This window comes from Scyliorhinus canicula, chromosome 11 (genome assembly GCF_902713615.1).
Source record: "Scyliorhinus canicula chromosome 11, sScyCan1.1, whole genome shotgun sequence".
In the NCBI taxonomy this organism is placed as follows: domain Eukaryota; kingdom Metazoa; phylum Chordata; class Chondrichthyes; order Carcharhiniformes; family Scyliorhinidae; genus Scyliorhinus; species Scyliorhinus canicula.
The window spans coordinates 47228602-47251459 of record NC_052156.1 but is presented as its reverse complement, the minus strand read 5'-3'; the positions used below and the strand labels follow the sequence as shown (position 1 = coordinate 47251459).

The 22858-nt window shown below is 43.2% G+C and overlaps 1 protein-coding gene across 2 annotated transcripts in view; it reads right to left on the bottom strand.

Moving 5' to 3' along the window:
- The window catches only part of LOC119973064 (receptor-type tyrosine-protein phosphatase gamma-like), a 1019600-nt gene that overhangs the window by 187115 nt on the left and 809627 nt on the right, over positions 1-22858 (bottom strand). For both annotated transcript variants that reach the window (XM_038810525.1, XM_038810526.1), the window contains 2 exons: positions 19687-19795; positions 7014-7063 (listed from right to left, as the gene is read on the bottom strand). In XM_038810525.1, the coding sequence (XP_038666453.1) occupies positions 7014-7063; positions 19687-19795 (159 nt within the window). The remainder of the gene's footprint in view (positions 1-7013; positions 7064-19686; positions 19796-22858) is intronic.

Here is a 22858-nt window from a genome sequence, read left to right as displayed (position 1 = left end):
ATAATCTCTATTCCATGGCCCTGAGATACTTTTTTTCTTAACCCATCCATTCCTTCACTGCTGCCTTCCCCATCTATTTCCATCTCCCTTCTATTCCCCTACTCCCCTCTCTTCATTTACATATTTCCTAGCCTTAAACTGCAGATCCACGATGACCCTGTGAGGGCAGAGCCTCCACCGACCCCAAACTTGACTAGATCCATTTTGTTTTTGAATTTTTGGAAAATATGATTGAAGCCATTCCCACCCCTAGTTGGACGATAGTAATGACTCAAAATTAGTTGTTTTAAACGTGACGGTAAATGTAGAATAAATTACATAATTTTCCATTGTTAAATTAACATTAATTAACATGCAATCATTTTTTAACATTTCCTTCATATCTTTTACAAATAAACAAAAATTCTTCAATATATTTTGCTGCCACCTGCTGGTGAGCTTTGAAGGAAACAAAACACACAAAAGTCCTTAAAGTAATTTAGCAAGTTAAAGGAGGCAACATTGCTGTCCACAAAGTGCACATCAGTGCTTCACATGTTTCACATTAATCTAAAAACGTGGCCTTTTTTTAACCAGAATTTTATTTTACCTCAGTTCATCTCTGAACTTCCAACTGATATGTAAATGCGTAAAATATTAAACGGTGTTTGTTAATTTCTTATCTGAACTTGTTCAAAGATGAACATTCTGTTTCCTCGAGAATGATCATTTGCATTTTTATTTCATATGAAAAGCGCTACTAGAAATTTGAAAATTTCTTGAGCACTAGGATGAGGAGATGAATCATGGGCCTTTGGTGCTTCTTCTGCAGCAGTGCTGAAATTCTGATTCTCTGAGAATAATTAATCACAGAGCAATCAACTGATTTACAAAACAATTCAACTCTGCAGCTCATAAAACCTTAACATCCAACCTCTCTGGCACCAACCCACAATATACCCTAAATGGCGGCTGCTGCCCCTGTTACGCTAATGACACAATCCCCAGGATGTCAATCAGATATCTACCAGCAGTTCAGGAATAATACAGATTGAATTGTTCATTAAAATTTTTCAAAGAATGATACATGGTACAAAAATTCAGTACACCCTTAATTCAAGAATGGGACTGCTCCCTGTCCCTTGTCATATAATCGGCATTGCACACTGTGAATTGGCAGCCTCACAAGGATGAATATAGAATGGAGTAGTGCAGGCTTGTCCGACATATGGGATGTGGCCTTGACGCCCCTACATATGGCTCCCAAAGCCAGTTTTCCAAGAAAAAGGTTTGAAGCTGCTCCTTCAATCACAGGTTGTTTCTATCCCATGTTTTGTGCTAGTAGGCCAAAGAGAAGTGCAATGAACAGCAGCAGCTGTGTGTTTGAGGCCCCGGGAACAGAATAGCCAGAGAACATAGTTCAGGGAACGGAGACACCGGCAAGCATGGCCCAGGGAACGGAAGTGCTGAGGAGCGTAGTCCAGGGAGCAGAGTTGCCGAGGAGAGTGGCCCAGGGAATGGTGGTGCCGATGAGCAGGCCCCCGGGAATGGAGACAGCGAAAAGTGTGCCCCAGAGAGTGAAGACGCCAAGGAGCGTGGTCCACGGAGCATGGGTGCCGAGGGAACGCGACTCAGTCATCCCGAGTGGGTTCCAGGTGAGGCAGAACTGGCATGGGACAGCCTGATTTGGTCTCAGGCAAGTTAAAGCTGGGCCCAAGGGCAAAGACATCTGGAGCGGAGCATGGGGCAGCTGGAGTGGGAGTCAGTTTGAGCGGGGCTCAGGCAGCAGTGGAGAGTGCGAGTGGAATAGAGAGAGTGTGTGAGGGAGGGTGTGACAGTGTGAGGGAGGGAGAGAGAATGTGGGGATAAGAAAGAGTGAGGAGGGTAAGAGAGTGTGAGGGAGGTGAGAGAGTGTGAACTGGATTCTTCGTTCCTGAGACTACGTTTTGATGCTGAGGCTAGCACCGGCGCTACATGGAACACAATCGATTCCAATGGAAAACGGTGCGAACAAGATGGCACCTGTTGTGCTAGAGCATGTCCATACAGTTGATGGATCGGCTGGGGCCAGAGAACACCTAGGGGGGTGGACTGGGTGTACACCCATGCGACCTGTGGCCCTAGGTTCACAGTGGGCTGTCAGCGGCATCCGCAGCTGCATTGCTGCCTTTCCGCTGCAATAATGGTGTTCCGGCACAACTTTCAGCAAACTATGGCGATGTTGGACACTTTCCATGTCCCCTCTCTCTCCCTCAGCAGTCATGGGTGTTGGTTTCACAATTTTTAAAAGCACAGTGAACCGTGTCGTTGGGAACTCGGCCCATTGGAGGCAGAGAATGATGGAGGCCCCGGAGAATACCAGGTCGGGCCTGCTGATATGCAAACGATGTCTACTATTTGTGTGTTCCGGATCCCATTGATGACGCTGTTGACGTGATGGACAAATGTGCTTTGGCGTCAAATCAGTGCCTGCCGTAATTTTGGCGTTGAAACCTATTCTCTGCCCAATTGCATTTCTCGATTTCGGCATCAGCCAATGGAGAATCCCGCCCAATGATTGGGGGGTGGATTGAGGATTGAGAGTGTATGGGATGAGAGAGAGTGAATGTGTGGTAGATTGAGAGAGTGTAGGGATGAGAGAATGGGCATGCGGGGTGGATTGAGAGAGTGTAGGGATGAGAGAATGGGCATGCGGGGTGGATTGAGAGAGTGTAGGGATGAGAGAATGGGCATGCGGGGTGGATTGAGAGAGTGTAGGGTTGAGAGAATGGGCGTGCGGGGTGGATTGAGAGAGTGTAGGGATGAGAGAGGTGAGTGTGGGGTGGATTGAGGATTGAGAGTGTATGGGATGAGAGAGAGTGAATGTGTGGTAGATTGAGAGAGTGTAGGGATGAGAGAATGTGTGTGCAGGGTGGATTGAGAGAGTGTAGGGATGAGAGAATGTGTCTGTGGGGTGGATTGAGAGAGTGTAGGGATGAGAGAGGTGAGTGTGGGGTGAACTGAGGATTGAGAGTGTCGGGGATGAGAGAATGTGAATGCGTGGTAGACTGAACGAGTGTAGGGGGTGAGAGAGTGAGCACTATTGATCACTGAAAAAATATAAAATGGATCTGCAAGACTGCAAAAATTAGAATAAAAATACTTCATGATCAGCTGTTTTAGTTTTCAAGTTTCTGCAAGTATTAGAAAGTTAATGAGAATGTTGACAGAGAATCCCCTGCAACCATGAAGACTGGTACACTGGAATGAGTTTTCAAATAAAGCAAATAGGGTGGGGTTATTAAAGAGTCTAAATTGGTCATTAAAAACACTAACTTTGTTTTGTGCACAGTTGTTCCAACTGGTCCTAGTTGCATTTCCTCCAGCTCCCTCTATGTGCTGTGAAACCTCCACAACTAGATTCTCCACAACCAGTTCTCAACTTTATCTAATAGAATTAACCTCCGGGTCAAAAAGAGTAAAACAAATTACCCACAAGTTATATGATGTGGATGCGAGGAAGCACGACAGTATAGATTTACTGATTGCTCTCCAAGGAGAATCTATGTAATATACTCCTGTGAATGGAAACATTTGAATATTCCATTTACACGAGAAACATTTTTTATTTTGAGCAGTTCCAGATTATAGGATGGTTTCCAGTTTTCTGAATTTGTACAATTCACCGTGGTAAAAATTAGAGTTATACTATTCCAACAAGAAATAAAACTTCCAAGGGGAGGATCTATCATCCATGATTCACGGAAAATAGATTTGAGAAAGGTTCCATTAGATTGGAAAATAGCAAATGCAACTCAAAAAGGGAAGGAGTCAAATGCCAGGAAACTATAGGTCAATTAGCTTAACTGTCATAGGGGAAATGCTGGAAGCTATTATTAAAGACGCTATAAAAGAGCACTTAGATAAATTCAAGATAATCAGGCAGGGTCAGGTTTTGCGAGAGGGAAATCATGTTTGACCGATTTATCAGAGTGCTTTGAAGAAGTAACATGTATTGTGGATAAAGGGGAACCAGTAGAAGTACTGAACTTAGATTTTCAAACATTATTGCGGAAACCAAAAGCTTATGGTCTAGGGGGTAACATGTTGGTATGGATAGAAGATCGGCTAGCTAACTGGAAACATGATGTGGAGATGCCGGCGTTGGACTGGGGTGAGCACAGTAAGAAGTCTTACAACACCAGGTTAAAGTCCAACAGGTTTGTTTCAAACACGAGCTTTCGGAGCGCAGCTCCTTCCTCTAGGACCTTCACCTGAGGAAGGGGCTGCGCTCCGAAAGCTCGTGTTTGAAACAAACCTGTTTGACTTTAACCTGGTGTTGTAAGACTTCTAACTGGAAACAAAGTAGTTATAAATAGGTCATTTTCTGGTTGGTGGGATGTAATGAATGGTGTGCCACAGAGATCAATATTCTTTACAATTTATCTGAATGATTTGGATGAAGGGACCCAAGGTGAGGTTGCTAAATTTGATGACATAAAGATAGATAGGAAAATAAGCTGTGAAGAAGACATAAGGGGGTTACGAAGGGATAAGATGGGTAAAGATGGGATCCCTGGTCGTGCACTCAGAACCTGCGCGGACCAGCTGGCAGAGGTTTTCACAGACATCTTTAACCTATCCCTACTCCACTCCGAGGTCCCCACCTGCTTCAAGAAGACCACCATCATACCGGTACCAAAGAAGAACCAGGCAACGTGCCTCAATGACTACCGCCCGGTGGCCCTGACGTCAGTTGTAATGAAGTGCTTTGAGAGGCTGATCATGAAGCGCATCACCTCCATACTCCCGGAATGCCTTGACCCACTTCAATTCGCATACCGTCGCAACCGGTCCACATCAGATGCCATTTCCCTGGCCTTACACTCATCCCTAGAGCATCTCGAAAACAAGGACTCCTACATCAGACTGCTATTTATTGACTACAGCTCCGCCTTCAACACCATAATCCCAGCCAAGCTCATATCAAAGCTCCAAAACTTAGGACTTGGCTCTCCACTCTGCAACTGAATCCTTGACTTTCTGACCAACAGACCACAGTCAGTAAGAATGAACACCAACACCTCCTCCACAATAGTCCTCAACACCGGTGCCCCGCAAGGCTGCGTACTTAGCCCCCTACTCTACTCCCTGTACACACACGACTGCATGGCAAAACTTGGTTCCAACTCCATCTACAAGTTTGCTGACGATACGACCATAGTGGGCCGGATCTCGAACAACGACGAGTCTGAATACAGGAGGGAGATAGAGAACCTAGTGGAGTGGTGCAATGACAACAATCTCTCCCTTAATGCCAGCAAAACTAAAGAGCTGGTCATCGACTTCAGGAAGCATAGTACTGTACACACCCCTGTCAGCATCAACGGAGCTGAGGTAGAGATGGTGAGCAGCTTCAAATTCCTAGGGGTGCACATCACCAAAAATCTATCCTGGTCCACTCATGTCGACGCTATCACCAAGAAAGCACAACAGCGCCTTTACTTCCTCAGGAAACTAAGGAAATTTGGCATGTCCACATTAACCCTTACCAACTTTTACAGATGCACTATAGAGAGCATCCTCTCGGGCTGCATCACAGCCTGGTATGGCAACTGCTCGGCCCAGGACCGCAAGGAACTTCAGAGAGTCGTGAATACCGCCCTGTCCATCACACGAACCTGCCTCCCATCCATCGATTCCATCTACACCTCCCGCTGCCGGGGGAAAGCAGGCAGCATAATCAAGGATCCCTCCCACCCGGCTTACTCACTTTTCCAACTTCTTCCATCGGGCAGGAGATTCAGAAGTCTGAGAACACGGACGAACAGACTCAAAAACAGCTTCTTCCCCACTGTCACCATACTCCTAAACGACCCTTTTATGGACTGTCCTCATTAATACTACACCCTGTCTGCTTCATCCGATGCCAATGCTTATGTAGTTACATTGTATATATTGTGTAGCCCTATTATGTATTCTCATGTACTTTCTTGAATTCTGTTCAATTCCCTTTCTTCCAATGTACTGAATGATCTGTTGAGCTGCTGCAGAAAAATACTTTTCACTGTACCTCGGTACACGTGACAATAAACAAATCCAATCCAATCCAATCCAATCCAAAGTGAGTGGGCAAAGATCTGGCAAACGGAGTATAATGTGGTAAACGTGAAATTGTCCATTTTGGCAGGAAGAATAAAAAAGGAGCATGTTATCTAAATGGTGAGAGATTGTAGAGTCCTGAGCTGCAGACGGTCCAAGTGCATCAATTTCAAAAGGTTAGTATGTAGGTATAGCAAATAATTAGGAAAGCTAATAGAATGCTATTGTTTATTGCAAGGGAAATTTATGCAGGAATGTAGAGTTGAAGTTAAAATCAGATCAGCCATGATCTATGACGGCACGGTGGCAGCGTGGTTAGCACTGTTGCTTCACAGCGCCATAGACCCGGGTTCGATTCCAAGCTTAGCTCTCTGTCCGTGCGGAGTCTGCACATTCGCCTCGTGGCTGCGTGGGCTTCTTCTGGGTGCTCCGGTTTCCTCCCACTAGTCCCAAAAGACATGCTTGTTAGGTGAATTGGACATTCTGAATTCTCCCCTAGTGTACCCAGAACAGGCGGCAGAGTGTGGCAACTATGGGATTTTCACAGTAACTTCACTGCAGTGTTAATGTAAGCCTACATGTTATACTAATAAAGATTATTATCTTATTGAATGGAGGAGCAGGCTTGAGGAGCTAAGTGGTCTACTCCTGTTCCTAATTTGTATGTTCATATGTCCTTCCCCTGCAGTCTCAGGAAACCACAAACTGAGCTTCTCCAGTGACAGCAATATTTTTTCATTTACATTGTAGCACAGTTATCAATAGCAGTTTGGACTTTAAAGTTACTACTTGGAGTGAAAAGCAAAAATCTGCGATACTTAACTGCGGTATGAAGTAACTGTTCACAAATGGACAGTGACATAATTTCTTCCCTTTTTTTCCTGCATGCACCCTTGGAGGTACGATATTAACGTGATGCCTTTCAGTCAGAAACAATTAATTTCTACACTTACCATTCTTGTTTTTATAATCCTGGTTCCTTCAAATATCCTAGTTGTGTTGGCTAGAAAAGGAACACACATATCTTTTAATCTGAATGATGAATTCAAAACAAATGAATTAACAAATAAAAAAGTTATAAGAGAAGCCATTTTGAAAAGTAACATACAATTAATGCATCTCCTGGTCATAATTGGTTGATGGTGAAAATACATTCAGCAAGATACAGTTTGATCCAGTTTAAAAAGACAGATTGCAAGGTCCTGTTTATAATTAATATTAATGCATCCATCGCAAGTCATTTAGTCATGCTTATTAAAATCAAGCAACCAGAATTTGGTATGGCAGGCTCTGAAGGAAGTAATTACATGAAAAGACTCAGAATAATGCAGTTAAGCAGTGTCAGATATTGTCTCCTGCTTCTATGTTGTGAAGCCCGAGGGCCAGTATCCATTTATTTTGACTTGCAATTAATTAACCACTCAATAACTACACTCATTGGGTCCCACACCACACAATGGCACACACACAAATGATTCATTTTTATTGGAATCTAGGATTTTAGATTTAGAGAAGGCAAACTTTAAGGGGACAAGCCGGAAACTGTCCATGATAAATTGGGTAAATGTGTCAATGAGTTAAACAATAGAATGCCCAGGAGCAGATATCTTCTATCCCAGGGCATGACAGATACCCTAACTATGATATTCCAAAGTACTCTTGATTCAGGAACAGTTTCTTTAGGTTAAAGAATTGTCCATCACTCCACTGTTTGAAAACGTTTAGAAGGGGATCCAAGGAATTATAGATCAGTTGGTCTAGAATCTCTTGTCAGGACATTACTATAATCTATATTTGAGGATAGAGTGACTGAACACCCATGGAAACTTTCACTGATCAGAAAGAGCTAGCATAGATTTTCTGATTGTTAAAACCACTCCCATCCCATTTTGTTTGTTGTCAAACTATTACTACCTTCTTCAACTGAGCCCCTTCCCCTATTTACTAGTTCAAGGTCCATATGTCCGTCCTATTTATACTATCCACAAGGATCCTAGACTCGGTCCAGTTCAGGTGGATCCTTTCTCCTCGGTATCGTTCCCTCTTATCCCATTATGAAGATCACAATAAGATCAGAAGAAATAGAACCAACAGTAAGTCATTTGGCCCATTGAGCCTGCTCCACTATTATATATAGACTGTATATTGCAATAAAAGGTCTGACAAAAGCTAGTGACTAGCAAAATTAATCTGTGGACAGGCAAGTGAACCCTGCAGTACCTGAACAGCATTTACTATCTGGAAAGAGGAGATCTTGCAATGACTTTCAATTACTGACTTCCTATTTTTCAATTGAAATTTAAATGGCGTTTAATATTCATAGCGAAGGCTTGTAGTTGTCACACTGATGCCCAAGGCCCACTGGATGCTATTTTCAAGCCAGTAATCTCAATGGGCCAGGCTGTTTCTACCTTAGAGGTTGCCTAAATCTCAACCGCAGCACCCCAATTCCAACTTTCAAATGTGAACGGATGGTGGGTGCACAGCGTATGCTCCGCTTATCTGTGGCAGGATTTGACAACCTAGCCAGCAGTCCTTACAGGAATCACTGGAGGTTGCTCAAAATAAACAACATTTTGGTGTGGGAAATATAGCAGCGTGACAACTCTATTGGACAATCGCCGTATGTTGTTACTGCAGTTCTGTGGAAATAAAATGTACCAGATTAACATAATGATCTATGTATTACTTGTTTTGACCTACACAGTCAGCAATTTTTATAAGGCACAGATGGTGGCAAAGATCTGGAACTGGTTCCACATGGATATGGAGCCTCAAAGCAAATTGCTCAGAATTAATGATTCCCACGGTCTTCAGATAAACTGGGTGGCAGATTATCCTGGGAGGAAAGGCAGGCATAGAAATTGAGGGAGAAGGTCACTCAGAATGCCATTGGCAAAAAAAGTTGGTTGAAGATATTCTTGCAGCTGGTAACAGAGATCTGGAACTAGCTCTATGCTGATCGATGGCCTTAAGACAAATTGCAACCACATGTGTCAAGGACTTCAGATACAGTCGGTGGCATATTGACAGATGGAGGCAAAACTGCACTGGTTGTGAGCAGTCAGAGATTGTGAAGGGGGTGGTGAGCAGTCGGAGAATGTGGGGGAGGGGTCGTAACAGTCACAGATCGCTGGGATGGGAATGAGGAGATGCAGTTTGTGGGAGCGGTGAGCAGTCACAGACAATAGAAAGGATGTAAGCAATCTACAGAGGTGGGGGAATGCGGACAAGCAGAGATTGATGGATAGTCTGGCCATTTGTAGATGGGGGGGGGGGGAGGGAGTCTGACTTTGGGAAACTACCTCATGAATCTTTAGATCTTCCTTCACTCATTCAGAGATCATGAGGTAAGCAGCCTCATTCAAATATTTTACCAACCTCCTGAGATGGGACTAATCACGGCCTCTAACACTCCCTCCATTGAACCTGGAAATGATTGAGTACTAGACAGTTTCGGGTCACATTTGAGAATATCTTTTTAAGTCTTGGCATTAAAATTCCCCTTCAACATTCCAGCCCTAACTTGTGCATAAGTGAACAAAATAATGAAAGAAAATAATGGGCGTGATTCTCCGAAACCGGGAGAAATCGTGAGGCTGGCGTCAAAAACGGGCGGGTTTGACGCCAGTCTCCGCCCCCCCGACCAGGAACCGATTCTGGTCCCCGGTCGGGGCTAGCATCCCACGGCCGTGAACTCCGGCATCGCGGGCTTAACGAATTTCGTTAAGCCCGCTTGCCAGAGTTTGCGACTGCTGACGCGTCACATGACATCAGCCGCGCATGCGCGGGCCGGTATGCCCCTCAGCCGCCCCGCGAATGGATACAGCGGGGCGGCGGAAGGATAAAGAGTGCGCGGGGTAAGTACCGATCGCGGGCCCATGGCAACCTTGGCACGGCCGTGGTACTGCCGTGCCAATCGGTGCCATGGTTCCCCAGATCGCGACTTTACGGCCGTTTTTACGAACGGTCAGACCAGGTGTGTTTGACGTTCATAAAAACGGTCATAAAGGGCTTGGAATTCGGCCCATCGGCCAGCTGAGAATCGCTGCTCGCCGTAAAAAAACGGCGGGCAGCGATTCGTGTCGGGAGGCGGGCATGGGGGGGGGAGAATAGCAGGAGGGCGTCAGACCAGCGTGGCCGTAAAAATTTACGACGCCCGCTATTCTCCGCACCGTCGTGAGTGCGGAGAATCGCCCCCAATGGTCTTTCAGTAAGAGTAGGGAAGGTGGTAAAAGAGGTGGAGGAGTAGCATTGTTAATCAAGGATAGTTTAATGGCTGCAGAAAGGTAGTTCAAAGGGGATCTGCCTACTGAGGTAATATGGGCCGAAGTTAGAAATAAGAAAGGAGCGGTCACATTGTTAGGAGTTTTCTCTAGGCCACAAATAGTAATAGAGATGTAGAGGAAGAAATTGCAAGACAGATTATGGATAGGTGTGGAGGTCTCAGGGTAGTTGTCAATGGTGACTTTAACTTTCCAAATATTGATTGGAACCTCGATAGGTCGAACAGTTCGGATGGGGCAATTTTTGTACAGTGTGTGCAGGAGGGTTTCCTGACACAATATGTGGATAAGCCGACAAGAGGGGGGGGCCACATTGGATTTGGTACTGGGTAATGAACCGGGCCAAGTGTTACATTTGTTTGTTGGAGAGCACTTTGAAGATAGTGACCACAATTTGGTGTCTTTCACTATTGCAATGGAGAGGGATAGGGCCAAACGGCAGGGCAAGGTTTATAATTGGGGGAAGGGTAATTATGATGCGATTAGGCAAGAATTAGGGAGCATAAGAAAAGGAGCGGTCACATTGTTAGGAGTTTTCTATAGGCCCCCAAATAGTAATAGAGATGTAGAGGAAGAAATTGCAAGACAGATTATGGATAGGTGTGGAGGTCTCAGGGTAGTTGTCAAGGGTGACTTTAAATTTCCAAATATTGATTGGAACCTCTATAGGTCGAACAGTTCGGATGGGGCAATTTTTGTACAGTGTGTGCAGGAGGGTTTCCTGACACAATATGTGGATAGGCCGACAAGAGGGGGGGGCCACATTGGATTTGGTACTGGGTAATGAACCGGGCCGGGTGTTACATTTGTTTGTTGGAGAGCACTTTGAAGATAGTGACCACAATTTGGTGTCTTTCACTATTGCAATGGAGAGGGATAGGGCCAAACGGCAGGGCAAGGTTTATAATTGGGGGAAGGGTAATTATGATGCGATTAGGCAAGAATTAGGGAGCATAAGAAAAGGAGCGGTCACATTGTTAGGAGTTTTCTATAGGCCCCCAAATAGTAATAGAGATGTAGAGGAAGAAATTGCAAGACAGATTATGGATAGGTGTGGAGGTCTCAGGGTAGTTGTCAAGGGTGACTTTAAATTTCCAAATATTGATTGGAACCTCTATAGGTCGAACAGTTCGGATGGGGCAATTTTTGTACAGTGTGTGCAGGAGGGTTTCCTGACACAAAATGTGGATAGGCCGACAAGAGGGGGGGGGGGGGGGGCACATTGGATTTGGTACTGGGTAATGAACCGGGCCAAGTGTTAGATTTGTTTGTGAGAGAGCACTTTGAAGATAGTGACCACAATTTGGTGTCTTTCATTATTGCAATGGAGAGGGATAGGGCCATACGGCAAGGCAAGGTTTATAATTGGGGGAAGGGTAATTATGATGCGATTAGGCAAGAATTAGGGAGCATAAGATGGGAACAGAAATTGTCAGGGAATGGCACAAATGAAAAGTGGAGCTTGTGCAAGGAACAAATACTGCGTGCCTTTGATAGGTATGTCCCTGTCAGGCAGGGAGGAAATGGCCGTGTGAGGGAACCATGGTTCACAAAAGAAGTTGAATGTCTTGTCAAGAGGAAAAAGGAAGAGTATGTAAGGATGAGAAAACAAGGTTCAGTTGGGTCGCTTGAGGGTTACAAGGTACCAAGGAATGAGCTAAAAAAAAAAGGGCTCAGGAGAGCTAGGTGGGGGCATGAGAAGTCCTTGGCGTGTCGGATCAAGGAAAACCCCAAGGCTTTTTATGCTTATGTGAGAAATAAAAGAATGACCAGGGTGAGGGTAGGGCCGGTCAAGGATAGCAGTGGGAAGAAATAGGAGAGGCGCTGAATGAATACTATTCTTCAGTGTTCACCAAGGAGAGGGGCCATGTTTTTGAGGATGAGAGTGTGATACAGGCGGGTAGGCTGGAGGAGGTAGATGTTCTGAGGAAGGATGTATTAGCAATTTTGAAAAACCTGAGGGTCGACAAGTCCCCTGGGCCAGATGGGATGTATCCAAGGATTCTTTGGGAGGCAAGGGATGAGATTGCAGAGCCTTTGGCTTGGATCTTTGGGTCCTCACTGTTCATGGGGATAGTGCCAGAGGACTGGAGAGTGGCGAATGTTGTTCCTCTGTTCAAGAAAGGGAATAGGAATGACCCTGGTAATTATAGGCCAGTTAGTCTTACTTCGGTGGTTGGTAAGTTAATGGAAAAGGTCCTGAAGAATAGGATTCATAACCATTTGGAAAGATGCAGCTTAACGCGGGATAGTCAACACACATTCGTGAAGGGTAAGTCTTGCCTCACAAATTTGATTGAATTCTTTGAGGAGGTAACTAAGTGTGTAGATGAAGGTAGAGCAGTTGATGTCGTATACATGGATTTTAGTAAGCCGTTTGATAAGGTTCCCCACGGTCGGCTTATGAACAAAGTAATGAGGTGTGGGATAGAGGGAAATTTGGCCAATTGGATAAGTAACTGGCTATCACATAGAAGACAGAGGGTGGTGGTGGATGGAAATTTTTCAGACTGGAGACCAGTTACCAGCGGTGTGCCACAGGGATCAGTACTGGGTCCTCTGCTTTTTGTGATTTTTATCAATGACTTGGAGGAGGGGGCTGAAGGCTAGGTCAGTAAATTTGCTGATGACGCCAAGATTGGTGGAGTAGTGGATGAGATAGAGGGCTTTTGTAGGCTGCAAAGAGACATTGATGGGATGCAGAGCTGGGCCACAAAATGACAGATGGAGTTTAACTCTGATAAGTGCGAGGTGATTCAGTTTGGTAGAAAAAATTTGGATGTGGATTACAGGGTCAACAGCAGGATTCTGAGGCATGTGGAGGAACAGAGAGATCTTGGGGCTCATGTCCACAGATCTCTGAAGGTTGCCACTCAAGTGGATAGAGCCGTGAAGAAGGCTTATAGTGTGTTCGTGTTTATTAACGGGGGATTGAGTTTAAGAGCCGCAGGGTTATGCTGCAACTATACATGACCCTGATGAGACCACATTTGGAGTATTGTGTGCAGTTCTGGTCACCTCATTATAGGAAGGATGTGGAAGCATTAGAAAGGGTGCAAAGGAGATTTACTAGGATGCTGCCTGGTTTGCAGGATAGGTCTTATGAGGAAAGGTTGAGGGAGCTAGGGCTTTTCTCTTTGGAGCGGAGGAGGATGAGAGGCGACTTAATAGAAGTTTATAAAATGATGAGGGGAATAGATAGAATGGATGTTCAGAGACTATTTCCTCGGGTGGATGTAGCTGTTACAAGGGGGCATAACTATAAGATTCAGGGTGGGAGATATAGGAGGGATGTCCGAGGTAGGTTCTTTACTCAGAGAGTGGTTAGGGTGTAGAATGGACTGCCTGCTGTGATAGTGGAGTTGGACACTTTTGGAACTTTAAAGTGGTTATTGGATAGGCACATTGAGCACACCAGAATGACAGGGAGTGGGATAGCTTGATCTTGGTTTCGGACAATGCTCGGCACAACACTGAGGGCCGAAGACCCTGTTCTGTGATGTACTTTTCTAAGTTCTATGAATCTAAATCAAACTGTGGCAAACTGTGTAGAATCTCAAAGGCCATCTTGTCAGAATGATAATTGATCTACAATAATCACAAGTTTAGCTTCTGCTTCAAGGTGAGGCAGGAAAGACCTTATGAAAAATGAACTGAGTAACGACACAGGCGCTGGTCCTGCTGTGTGGGGATGAAAGTGTGTATATTACTTCAACCAAACCTGTGTATTATGATCTTGATGATGTAGCCCTGCGAATACAGGCATTCAAATATTCAATTTGTAACAGAATTATATATTTATTTAGCATTCTCGACACACATTTTCTCTCAAACTTATCAATCCAGCTATACTCCGGCAATTACCCTTGGTTCAGTGGCAACACTCGCACTTATGAGTCAGAATGTTGCGCATTCAAACCCCATCCAGAGTTTGAGCACATAATCCAGGCTGACACTTCAATAGATTACTGAGGTCAAGCTGCACAAGATGGCGATGAGGAGCTGGATTTTCGCTGAGTCAGGATAATCAACAGAGTTTTAAAGTGGTGGGCGGGACCTGAAAGAGAGGTCCCCTTTGCCAGATCCCATTTTTGCCGCCGAGGAGAAGGGACAGTTCATGAATCACACAGGTGTGAAACATTAAATTGTTGGGGCCATTTGAAATTAGTTCTGAGTTCAAATGAACCCATTTGTGCTGTTCTAAGCAAACCTGCCGTGTGGAAATTACAATTTTATGTAGGAGGCATAAACATTTGTGAAGGACAGTTTTAAGTATCATGGTCTGAAGTGATTTTTAAAATTGAAAAAAAGTCCGCAACTTTCACTTTGAACATAGAACATACAGTGCAGAAGGAGACCATTCGGCCCGTCATGTCTGCACCGACCCACTTAAGCCCTCACTTCTACCCTATCCCCATAACCCAATAACCACTCCTAACCTTTTTGGACACTCAGGGAAATTTAACATGGCCAAACCACCTAACCTGCACGTCTTTGGACTGTGGGAGGAAACCGGAGCACCCGGAGGAAACCCATGCAGACGGGGGGGACAGACTCCGGACAGACAGTGACCCAGCGGGGAATCGAACCTGGGACCCTGGTGCTGTGAAGCCACAGTGCTAACCACTGTGCTACCGTGCTGCTTAGTGTAAAAAAAGAACATGACCTGATTGACAGGTCATCTGGTTTAGAAAAAAAAAAATAGCTATCAGTTTTAACAATTTCAAGAGATGTAATTATTTAGAGTTCCCAAGACTTTTTATTCTAGCTGAGCCTATTACAAATACTCAGCTGAGTTTCAAGAGGTCTAGAATCACTTACCATAGAAGGGGGATGTATAGACATTTTGATCAAACTTTGAGAGATTAAATGATTAGCTATCTGTTATATGGTTAGTGAAATAGATGTTTGTTTGTTTGTTTTTACAACAGATTGAACAGATTTATATTTATTGAGTGGTTTTCCAGAATGGGCTTTTTCAGTCGTAATTATGTTTGAGTGAGACCTTGATTAGATTACAAGAATTTTTTTTTTTTCATCTCCACACGACTCCTGTGGCCTGCATATAGTGGATACTGGGTGAGTGGCTTTGAAGAATAAAAGGCGGGGGACATAGAGAACGAATGGGTGTATGAGTGGTCATGGTGATACAAGGAACATGGGGAATGTACAGGGAAAAAGGAGAATGGATAGAGGGTGGGGTATGCAGGGTGAGGGCTAGAGGGCCAAACCGCCTTTAATGTAACTGAGCCAAAGTTGCACAGAACCAAAGAAGGCCTTGTAAACAGCCACCTTGGCATTCGCCACCTATTTAGCCACTTCTGAACTGCCTCTAGAGACGGAGGGCCCGAATCCATCCTCCCCCCGGCACCCTGGAATAAAATATGTTGGTCGCGGGCTTTTAAACTTCTGACAGGTCAGGAGATTTACCTACTTGATCTTCCCGCCTTGTTAGTGAAAATACAACCTGATGCCTTTGGGTTAGATGAATACTTCCCAACTTTACCCGGAAGACCCCAGAAAGAAAATCTGGGGGGGTACGAGAGTTGTTGAACGAGGGTGGGGAGTGAGTGTGAGCATGATGGGAAGTGTTTAAATGGCAGGGCTTTTTACACCGACCTTTTTGCAACCATTTTTTGCATCAACGATCAGGTTTTAATCTGTCCGTTTGGCTACATCCACCATTAGAAAAGCGACACAAGGATTTAAAGGGTCTTTGCAGCTGTATTCAGTCCGAGCTCCTTGGGACATTCAACTCCAAACTCTTGCCTCGAGATCCACAGCTTGGTAAGCCCTAGATCAGATGTTAAATCAATTGAAATTGCTCTCTCAGCTACAGATAGATGTAAATGATCCCATAGGACCAATTGAAGAAGAGCAAAGTTCTCACAATGTTCTGGCCAACATCATCCCTCAACCAACATCAGCAAAACAGATCAACTGATCATTTGTCTCACTGTTGTCTATGGGGCATTGCTGTGTACAAAATTTGCTGGAATGTTAACCTGTATTTCTACAATGGCAGTATTTCACTGGTTGTAAGCCACGATGGTACTTGCTAAAAATGTGAAAATAGTAAATAAGTAAGTTTTCATTTACTACCATTTATGGAAAACCTAAAATAAAGGAAGTATATTCTGATAAGGATAAAAGGGGTCCACGCCGAGTAAAATAAAAGAAACAAAGTTTTATTTACAACACAATATATGCACATCCTGGTAGATCTCTCCCGGGTTCCTTTCTGGTTGGTGCCTTACTGGGTGATCTTTTATACAGAGGTTAATGGAGATGCCCCGCCCCTAGTGACAGAACTCGTAGTCCGCAAGGGCCATGGGGAAGATGATCATTCCCACCCCATCGGCCCCATGGGGGCTATTACATATTTATTCATAAGCATTGTTCATTTTTTTTTAATAAATTTAGATTACCCAATTATTTTTTCTATTAAGGGGCAATTTAGCGTGGCCAATCCACCTACTCTGCACATTTTTGGGTTGTGGGGGCGAAACCCACGCAGACACGGGGAGAATGTGCAAACTCCACACGGACAGTGACCCAGAGCCGGGATCGAACCTGGGACCTCAGCGCCGTGAGGCAGTTGTGCTAACCACTAGGCCACCGTGCTGCCCTAGCATTGTTCATTTATTAACTGTAAGACTACAGACTTTAAAACACTGAGATTCCATATCCCTGCTCCATGAAATCACCTTCATTTCAGGCCATCTTTTACTCACCTTGCTGAGTTACAGCTACAGGGGCATGTGTGATTGCTGATGAGATGCTGGTAAGATACACAATAGAAGCAGCAAATCTGAACCCAGTTCAGTCCTTACCCTATGTTTATTAAAAAATGTTTGAGTATTTGCAGCACCGAATATTAAATGGAGATGCTTTTTGTGGATTCTCCAATCACTGAATGATGACATTGTAAAATGGTGCCTTTTTACATATCATTTCTGTCTTGCTCTGAACAACTGCTTCCATTTAATTGGAATTGCTTTTGAACTTTATACCTTGTGTTTCTGTTTTTAAAACCAGTTTGCCAGACATCAATTTGAATCTGATTTCAATTCACTTAATTTATCCCTCACCCTCTGTCCGAGTAGCCACCCATCAGACATCCATCTAGTTCTAGAAGCAATGTCATTTATATGCCATTTACAAAGCTCAATATGTTTTCAACCACAGCTTTATCATAGTGAAGAATACATCTGCAAGAAACAGATAACTACATTTTTGTCATTCCATAATATAACCATTCCATTACTAAAACTTGGATTTGACAAAAATAAAAACTGTCATTATGAGTAATGGGCAAGAACAGCGAGAGAGAATTGCAAGGAGTGGGGTTGCAGTAGTAGAATGATATAGGGTCAATTATACTCCAGGAAATCAAGGCAGAGGATAAATGAAGACTTCTCCATAAAATGAACATCAAGATTTTCTACTGTTTCCATGTCAACTAACAATTTTACTGATTGTTCGCATTTTCAAAACTGTTGTTCAAGTCTGTAGACTGCAACTATTTCTGGAAGATATTTGGAAATATTTATTATTTTTCAAGAAAATCATCTTTCCCATCAGGTAACATCATTGTCACCATTGCCCAGTGAGAGGCACAGTAAGGATTTTCCAGCCCTTCCCTCCTGCGGGATCTTCCGATTCCGTTGAAGGCGACTCACCCATGGCGGGTTCCCCATGACAGGCGAGCCACACAAAACACAGCAGAAAACGGCGGATCTGGAAGATCCTGCAGAAGGCCAATGGTGAGCCGCTTCTGCTGCAGGAAAACATGCCAGGGAGGGGAGGGGTGAAATCCCACCCACGGTATTTTGCAAGATTCCCAACAACAACATATGGAATAGCCAGAAAGACATAAATACTAACATGAGTTAAATACACTGCTAAATAGTGTGCATTATAAAAAACAAATAACACCTGGGTGCTGGTTGAGGGCCATTTGATATACTTGGAGTTCAGGATACTTTGTAAATCACTTGAGGTTTGCTCTTGGTTTATACCAACAGCCAAACACCACATTGCACCACTACAGTCATTCACATTTGTTATATGCCCCAACATGTCCAATCAGAAATATAAAAATAACAATTTGTAAAAACAAGTTAACACTAAATTTTGGTAAAATTCACTGTACTACAAACCAGCATTCCATTCTTTTCCAAATTATTATTCCATTCTTTTCCATGTCCCATGAAATTTTAAGTATTTGTACACTCACAAATTGATCAGATTTGTTCAATCCTGTCAGCAATCCTGGGATATAAACCTTAAAATAGGGGTACCAAAATGGAGACGCAGAAGCAGAGTATTTTGCTGTGTATTTTTTGTAATTTCTGTTTTATCTCAGTTCCCAATATTCCTCGTTATTTCAGTACTGCATTCTCTCCCTGTCTCTCTCTTCTGGTACCATACCCTAAGAGGGCATTAGTGACTCGGGATTTCCATGTGTTTGTCCACGGTGATGCTTGGCAAAGTACTGCTATGCTATGCCATTGCTTTCTGCAGGTTCTGGCTGATCAGGGGACGCTCTCACACTTACCACCTGCGATAGGAATATTGGAAGGATTTATAGGTTGATAATCAATCTGCTTGGCCACATTATGAACACACCTTCCATGGCTATCAAGTTCTGAAGTGGAACTCAAACCCAGAGCTTCTGGCTCAGAAATGCTACAAGGCCTCCAGTTCTGTATTCTAATGGCCTTATTTCCTCCAAAAACACTGTTTGGATATTGTCTCCTCACGTTTATGAATTGTCAGATTTTTGTAGTAAATTGCAGATTGGCCTTCTGTTTTAATTTGAATTTAGAAATCTCTCAAAATGTAATTATTTTTACCCGTGTTATTAACGGTAGTGATAAATTGCTTATTATTGCCTATTTTGCTTTAAAGAACAGTTGTTGAATCTCACAAATACATAGGCTATTAGCCCATGAAATTTTAAGAATGCATCTACACTTATAAACTAATCAGATTTGTTCAAGCATGTCGGCACACAGGTAATAAACCTTAAAATAGTGGTATCAAAGATCAATGGTGAAAATTGAAAGGCAGAAGCAGTGTAACTAACCTGTACGTAAACTCGATGCCGGTATCTATGTATTTACATTGTGTAACTTGTGTTGCCCTATTATGTATTTTATTTTCATGTACTAAATGATCTGTTTGAGCTGCTCGCAGAAAAATACTTTTCACTGTACCTCAGTACACGTGACAATAAACGCATCCAATCCAACTTACATCTTAGGGGTTTCTTGGCTGGAAATATTTTGAAACATGAACATTTCAAAGTTTGATTATTTTTCTCATGTTGACTTACCTTGGAACAGCATTGTCTGGCTAAAATCACTTCGCAGATCATTCTGACACACAGCTTGAACACGAAACAGGTAGAGTTTATCCAGGGAGACATGATTGATAATCGCTTCCTATGTTAGGGATACAAGAGACAAATTATTTACAGCATATTCAATTAATAAAATATAGGAGCAATTAGAATGAAACAGCCTTAAAAATACAAAATCATCCAGGCAATAGCCTGTAACCTTCTGATTATTTTAAATGGCAGTCTATGATCACCTGCAAACTCTAACTCCACCAGCTGGAGTTCAAACAAAACAAACCTTTTCAATACTAACCAAAATAGTTGAAAGAATCCACAAATACCAATTTATTCAAAAAAAGAGAGAATGTTCTTGCCCAGTGGGACTGAAGTATTCCAAATTCAAAAAGTTATAAATATACTTAAAGACCCAATATAAATATGGTTTGGTACAAAATTATTATCCTTCAGACACTAGGATTATATTTAGATTTATGAACAGATAAATCAATGTCTTCTGTGTATTAGTCCAATTAAACGGCAAAACAATAAATAAATGCAACAAGTAGAATTAGTGTAATTTCTTCCACAGTTAATAAAGTCCAATTTTTAGCCAAACATTTAGGTATTTTGCTTCATTCCATTAGTAGAAGTTCTGACTCAAATGTGGTAATGAAATCATAATTGTTACATGCAGCTGTTTCTATTTAAAGGCAGGTTATGGCTCAATAGCAAATTTAAATTATGCAAGAACGTCCTCTTTTATTCAATATGCTGAACCTGGATATCCCATACTGGAAAATATTTTTTTCTTATTCTCAGTATCCCCCAATTTTCACTGCAATGTACAAATGAGATCATGTCATCTTATTTTTTTCTTATAAATTTAGAGTACCCAATTCATTTTTCCAATTAAGGGGCAATTTAGCATGTTCAATCCACCTACCCTGCACATCTTTGTGTTGTGGGGGCAAAACACATGCAAACACGGGAAGAATGTGCAATCTCCACACGGACAGTGACCCAGGGCTGGGATCGAACCGAGGACCACGGTGCCATGAGACTGCAGTGCTAACCACTGAGCCATCGTGCTCCCCTATCATGTCATATTCTTGACACACCAGCTGATGGTAAGTCCTGCTGGAGGCCGCCGCCGTGCTCATGCGCAGCCTCTGACCCAGAAGTGCGTGGGCCGTATCGGCAGCTAGATCTATGAGCTCCACGACAGCTGCCTGCTGGGCCCCTGCAAGGCTGTGAATCTGTAGCCAGTTTTTCTGGCGTAAAAGATCACAGTTTTCACGACAGCGTGAGAACATAGTCCCTGAAATGGAGAATCCAGCCCCATGTTCCCATTTGCATGCTGCAGAGAAACTGGGACATTGAGAATAAGAAAATATTTTTTCCAGTATGGGGTCACCTTCAAAACAACATGGGCTTTGCCTGGGACTTGACTAAAAGCCATTCAGGTTCAACATGTTGAATAAAACCAGATGCTCTTTCATACTTTTAATTTAATAGTGAGCCATAGCCTTCCCTTAAACAGAGATAGCTGCATGCACCAAATATGGCTTCATCACCACTTTGAATCAGAATTTCTACCAATGGAATCTGTATGTTTTGGTGAAACATTGGACAAATCCACATACCAGAAACTCCTCAGCCCTGTAACTATTCTTGTGAAAATTTTATGTACTCCTGCTAATGCCTCCATATCTTTCTTAAAATGTGGTACCCGGAATTGGACACAATACTTCTCTTGAGACTGAGCCTGTTTTATATAGGTGTTTAATAATTTACTGCCCTTACTTAAAGCCCAGGATTTTGTATGGTTTTAACTACTTGCTCAATTTGTCCTGCCACTTTCAATGATTTGTACTCATATACCCACTGGTTCTCCTAATCTTGCACCCCCTTTAGAATTGTGTCCTTTACCATATATTGCCTCTACTTGTTCTTGCAACCAAATAAATCACTTCACACTTCTCCTGAATTAAATTTCATCTGGTACATGTCCACCCATTCTACCCAACTGTCTAAAGCCCTCTTGAGATTTCTCACTATCTTCTTCAGTTTGCAATACTTTCAAATGTCATCCATAATTTTTGAATTGTGCCCTGCACACCCACGTGCAGATCATTAACATAGATCAAAAAAATTAGGTGGCCAACACCAACTCTTGGGAAATCCCACAATATATTTCCCTCCAGTCTGAAAAACAACTGTTCACCACTCCTCTCTGTTTCCTGTCACTCAGCCAATTTCAAACGCATGCTGTCGCTGTCCCTTTCCTTCCATGGGCTCGGACATTGCTGGCAAGTTCGTTATGTGGAACTTTATCAAATTCCTTTGGAAGCCCCAATTACATTATAGCAGGATTCTGTGGCTTCGGCAGTAGGAGCCGGCATGCCATTCACTGGCGACAGGATTGTTTGCTCCCGCCGCTGTCAGTAGGAATTCTCATTAATGCCACCCCACAGCCAGGAACCCCCCTGGGCAGGGGTACATTGCTGGTGGAACCAGAAATCCCGCTGCCAGCGAAAGGCCCACATCTCAACTGAATTACCGTCATCGACCATCTCTATTACCTCACCAAAAAGCTCGAGCAAGTTAGTTAAACACAACTTCCCCTTAACAAACCCATGCTGTTTTTCCTTAGTTAACCCACATTTGTCAAGTGATTGTCCCAAAATTTATGTTTCTTCACATGTTTCATTCTACCACTGAGGTTGAACTAACTACAGTTGCTGGATTTTGAACAAGGCTGCAACATTTTACAATTGTTCAGTCCTTTGGCAGCACTCACACTTTGAAGGAGGATTGAAAGATTATGCCAGTGTCTCTGCATTTTCAACCCTCACTTTCTTTAAGATATTTGGATACCTAAAATGCCCACAAAACCACAGAAGAGAAAACCTTTCTTTTATTATTCTTTGTTAAATTGCTTGCTTGTGTTAGAACAACATCTGATTTAGTCCACAAAGGTCTGAATGTTTTACCCTGAGTAAAAATGAAATATACTAGAATCCAATAATTAAGATAATGGGGGCGATTCTCTGGGTGCGTGCACGTGGTGCAAATCCCGCAATGTCACGTGAAAAGCCCAAAATGGCATTTGCACCAGGCGTGAAACTTTGTGATGCTCGTGGCCTGCTCAACTGGTCCAGAAAGA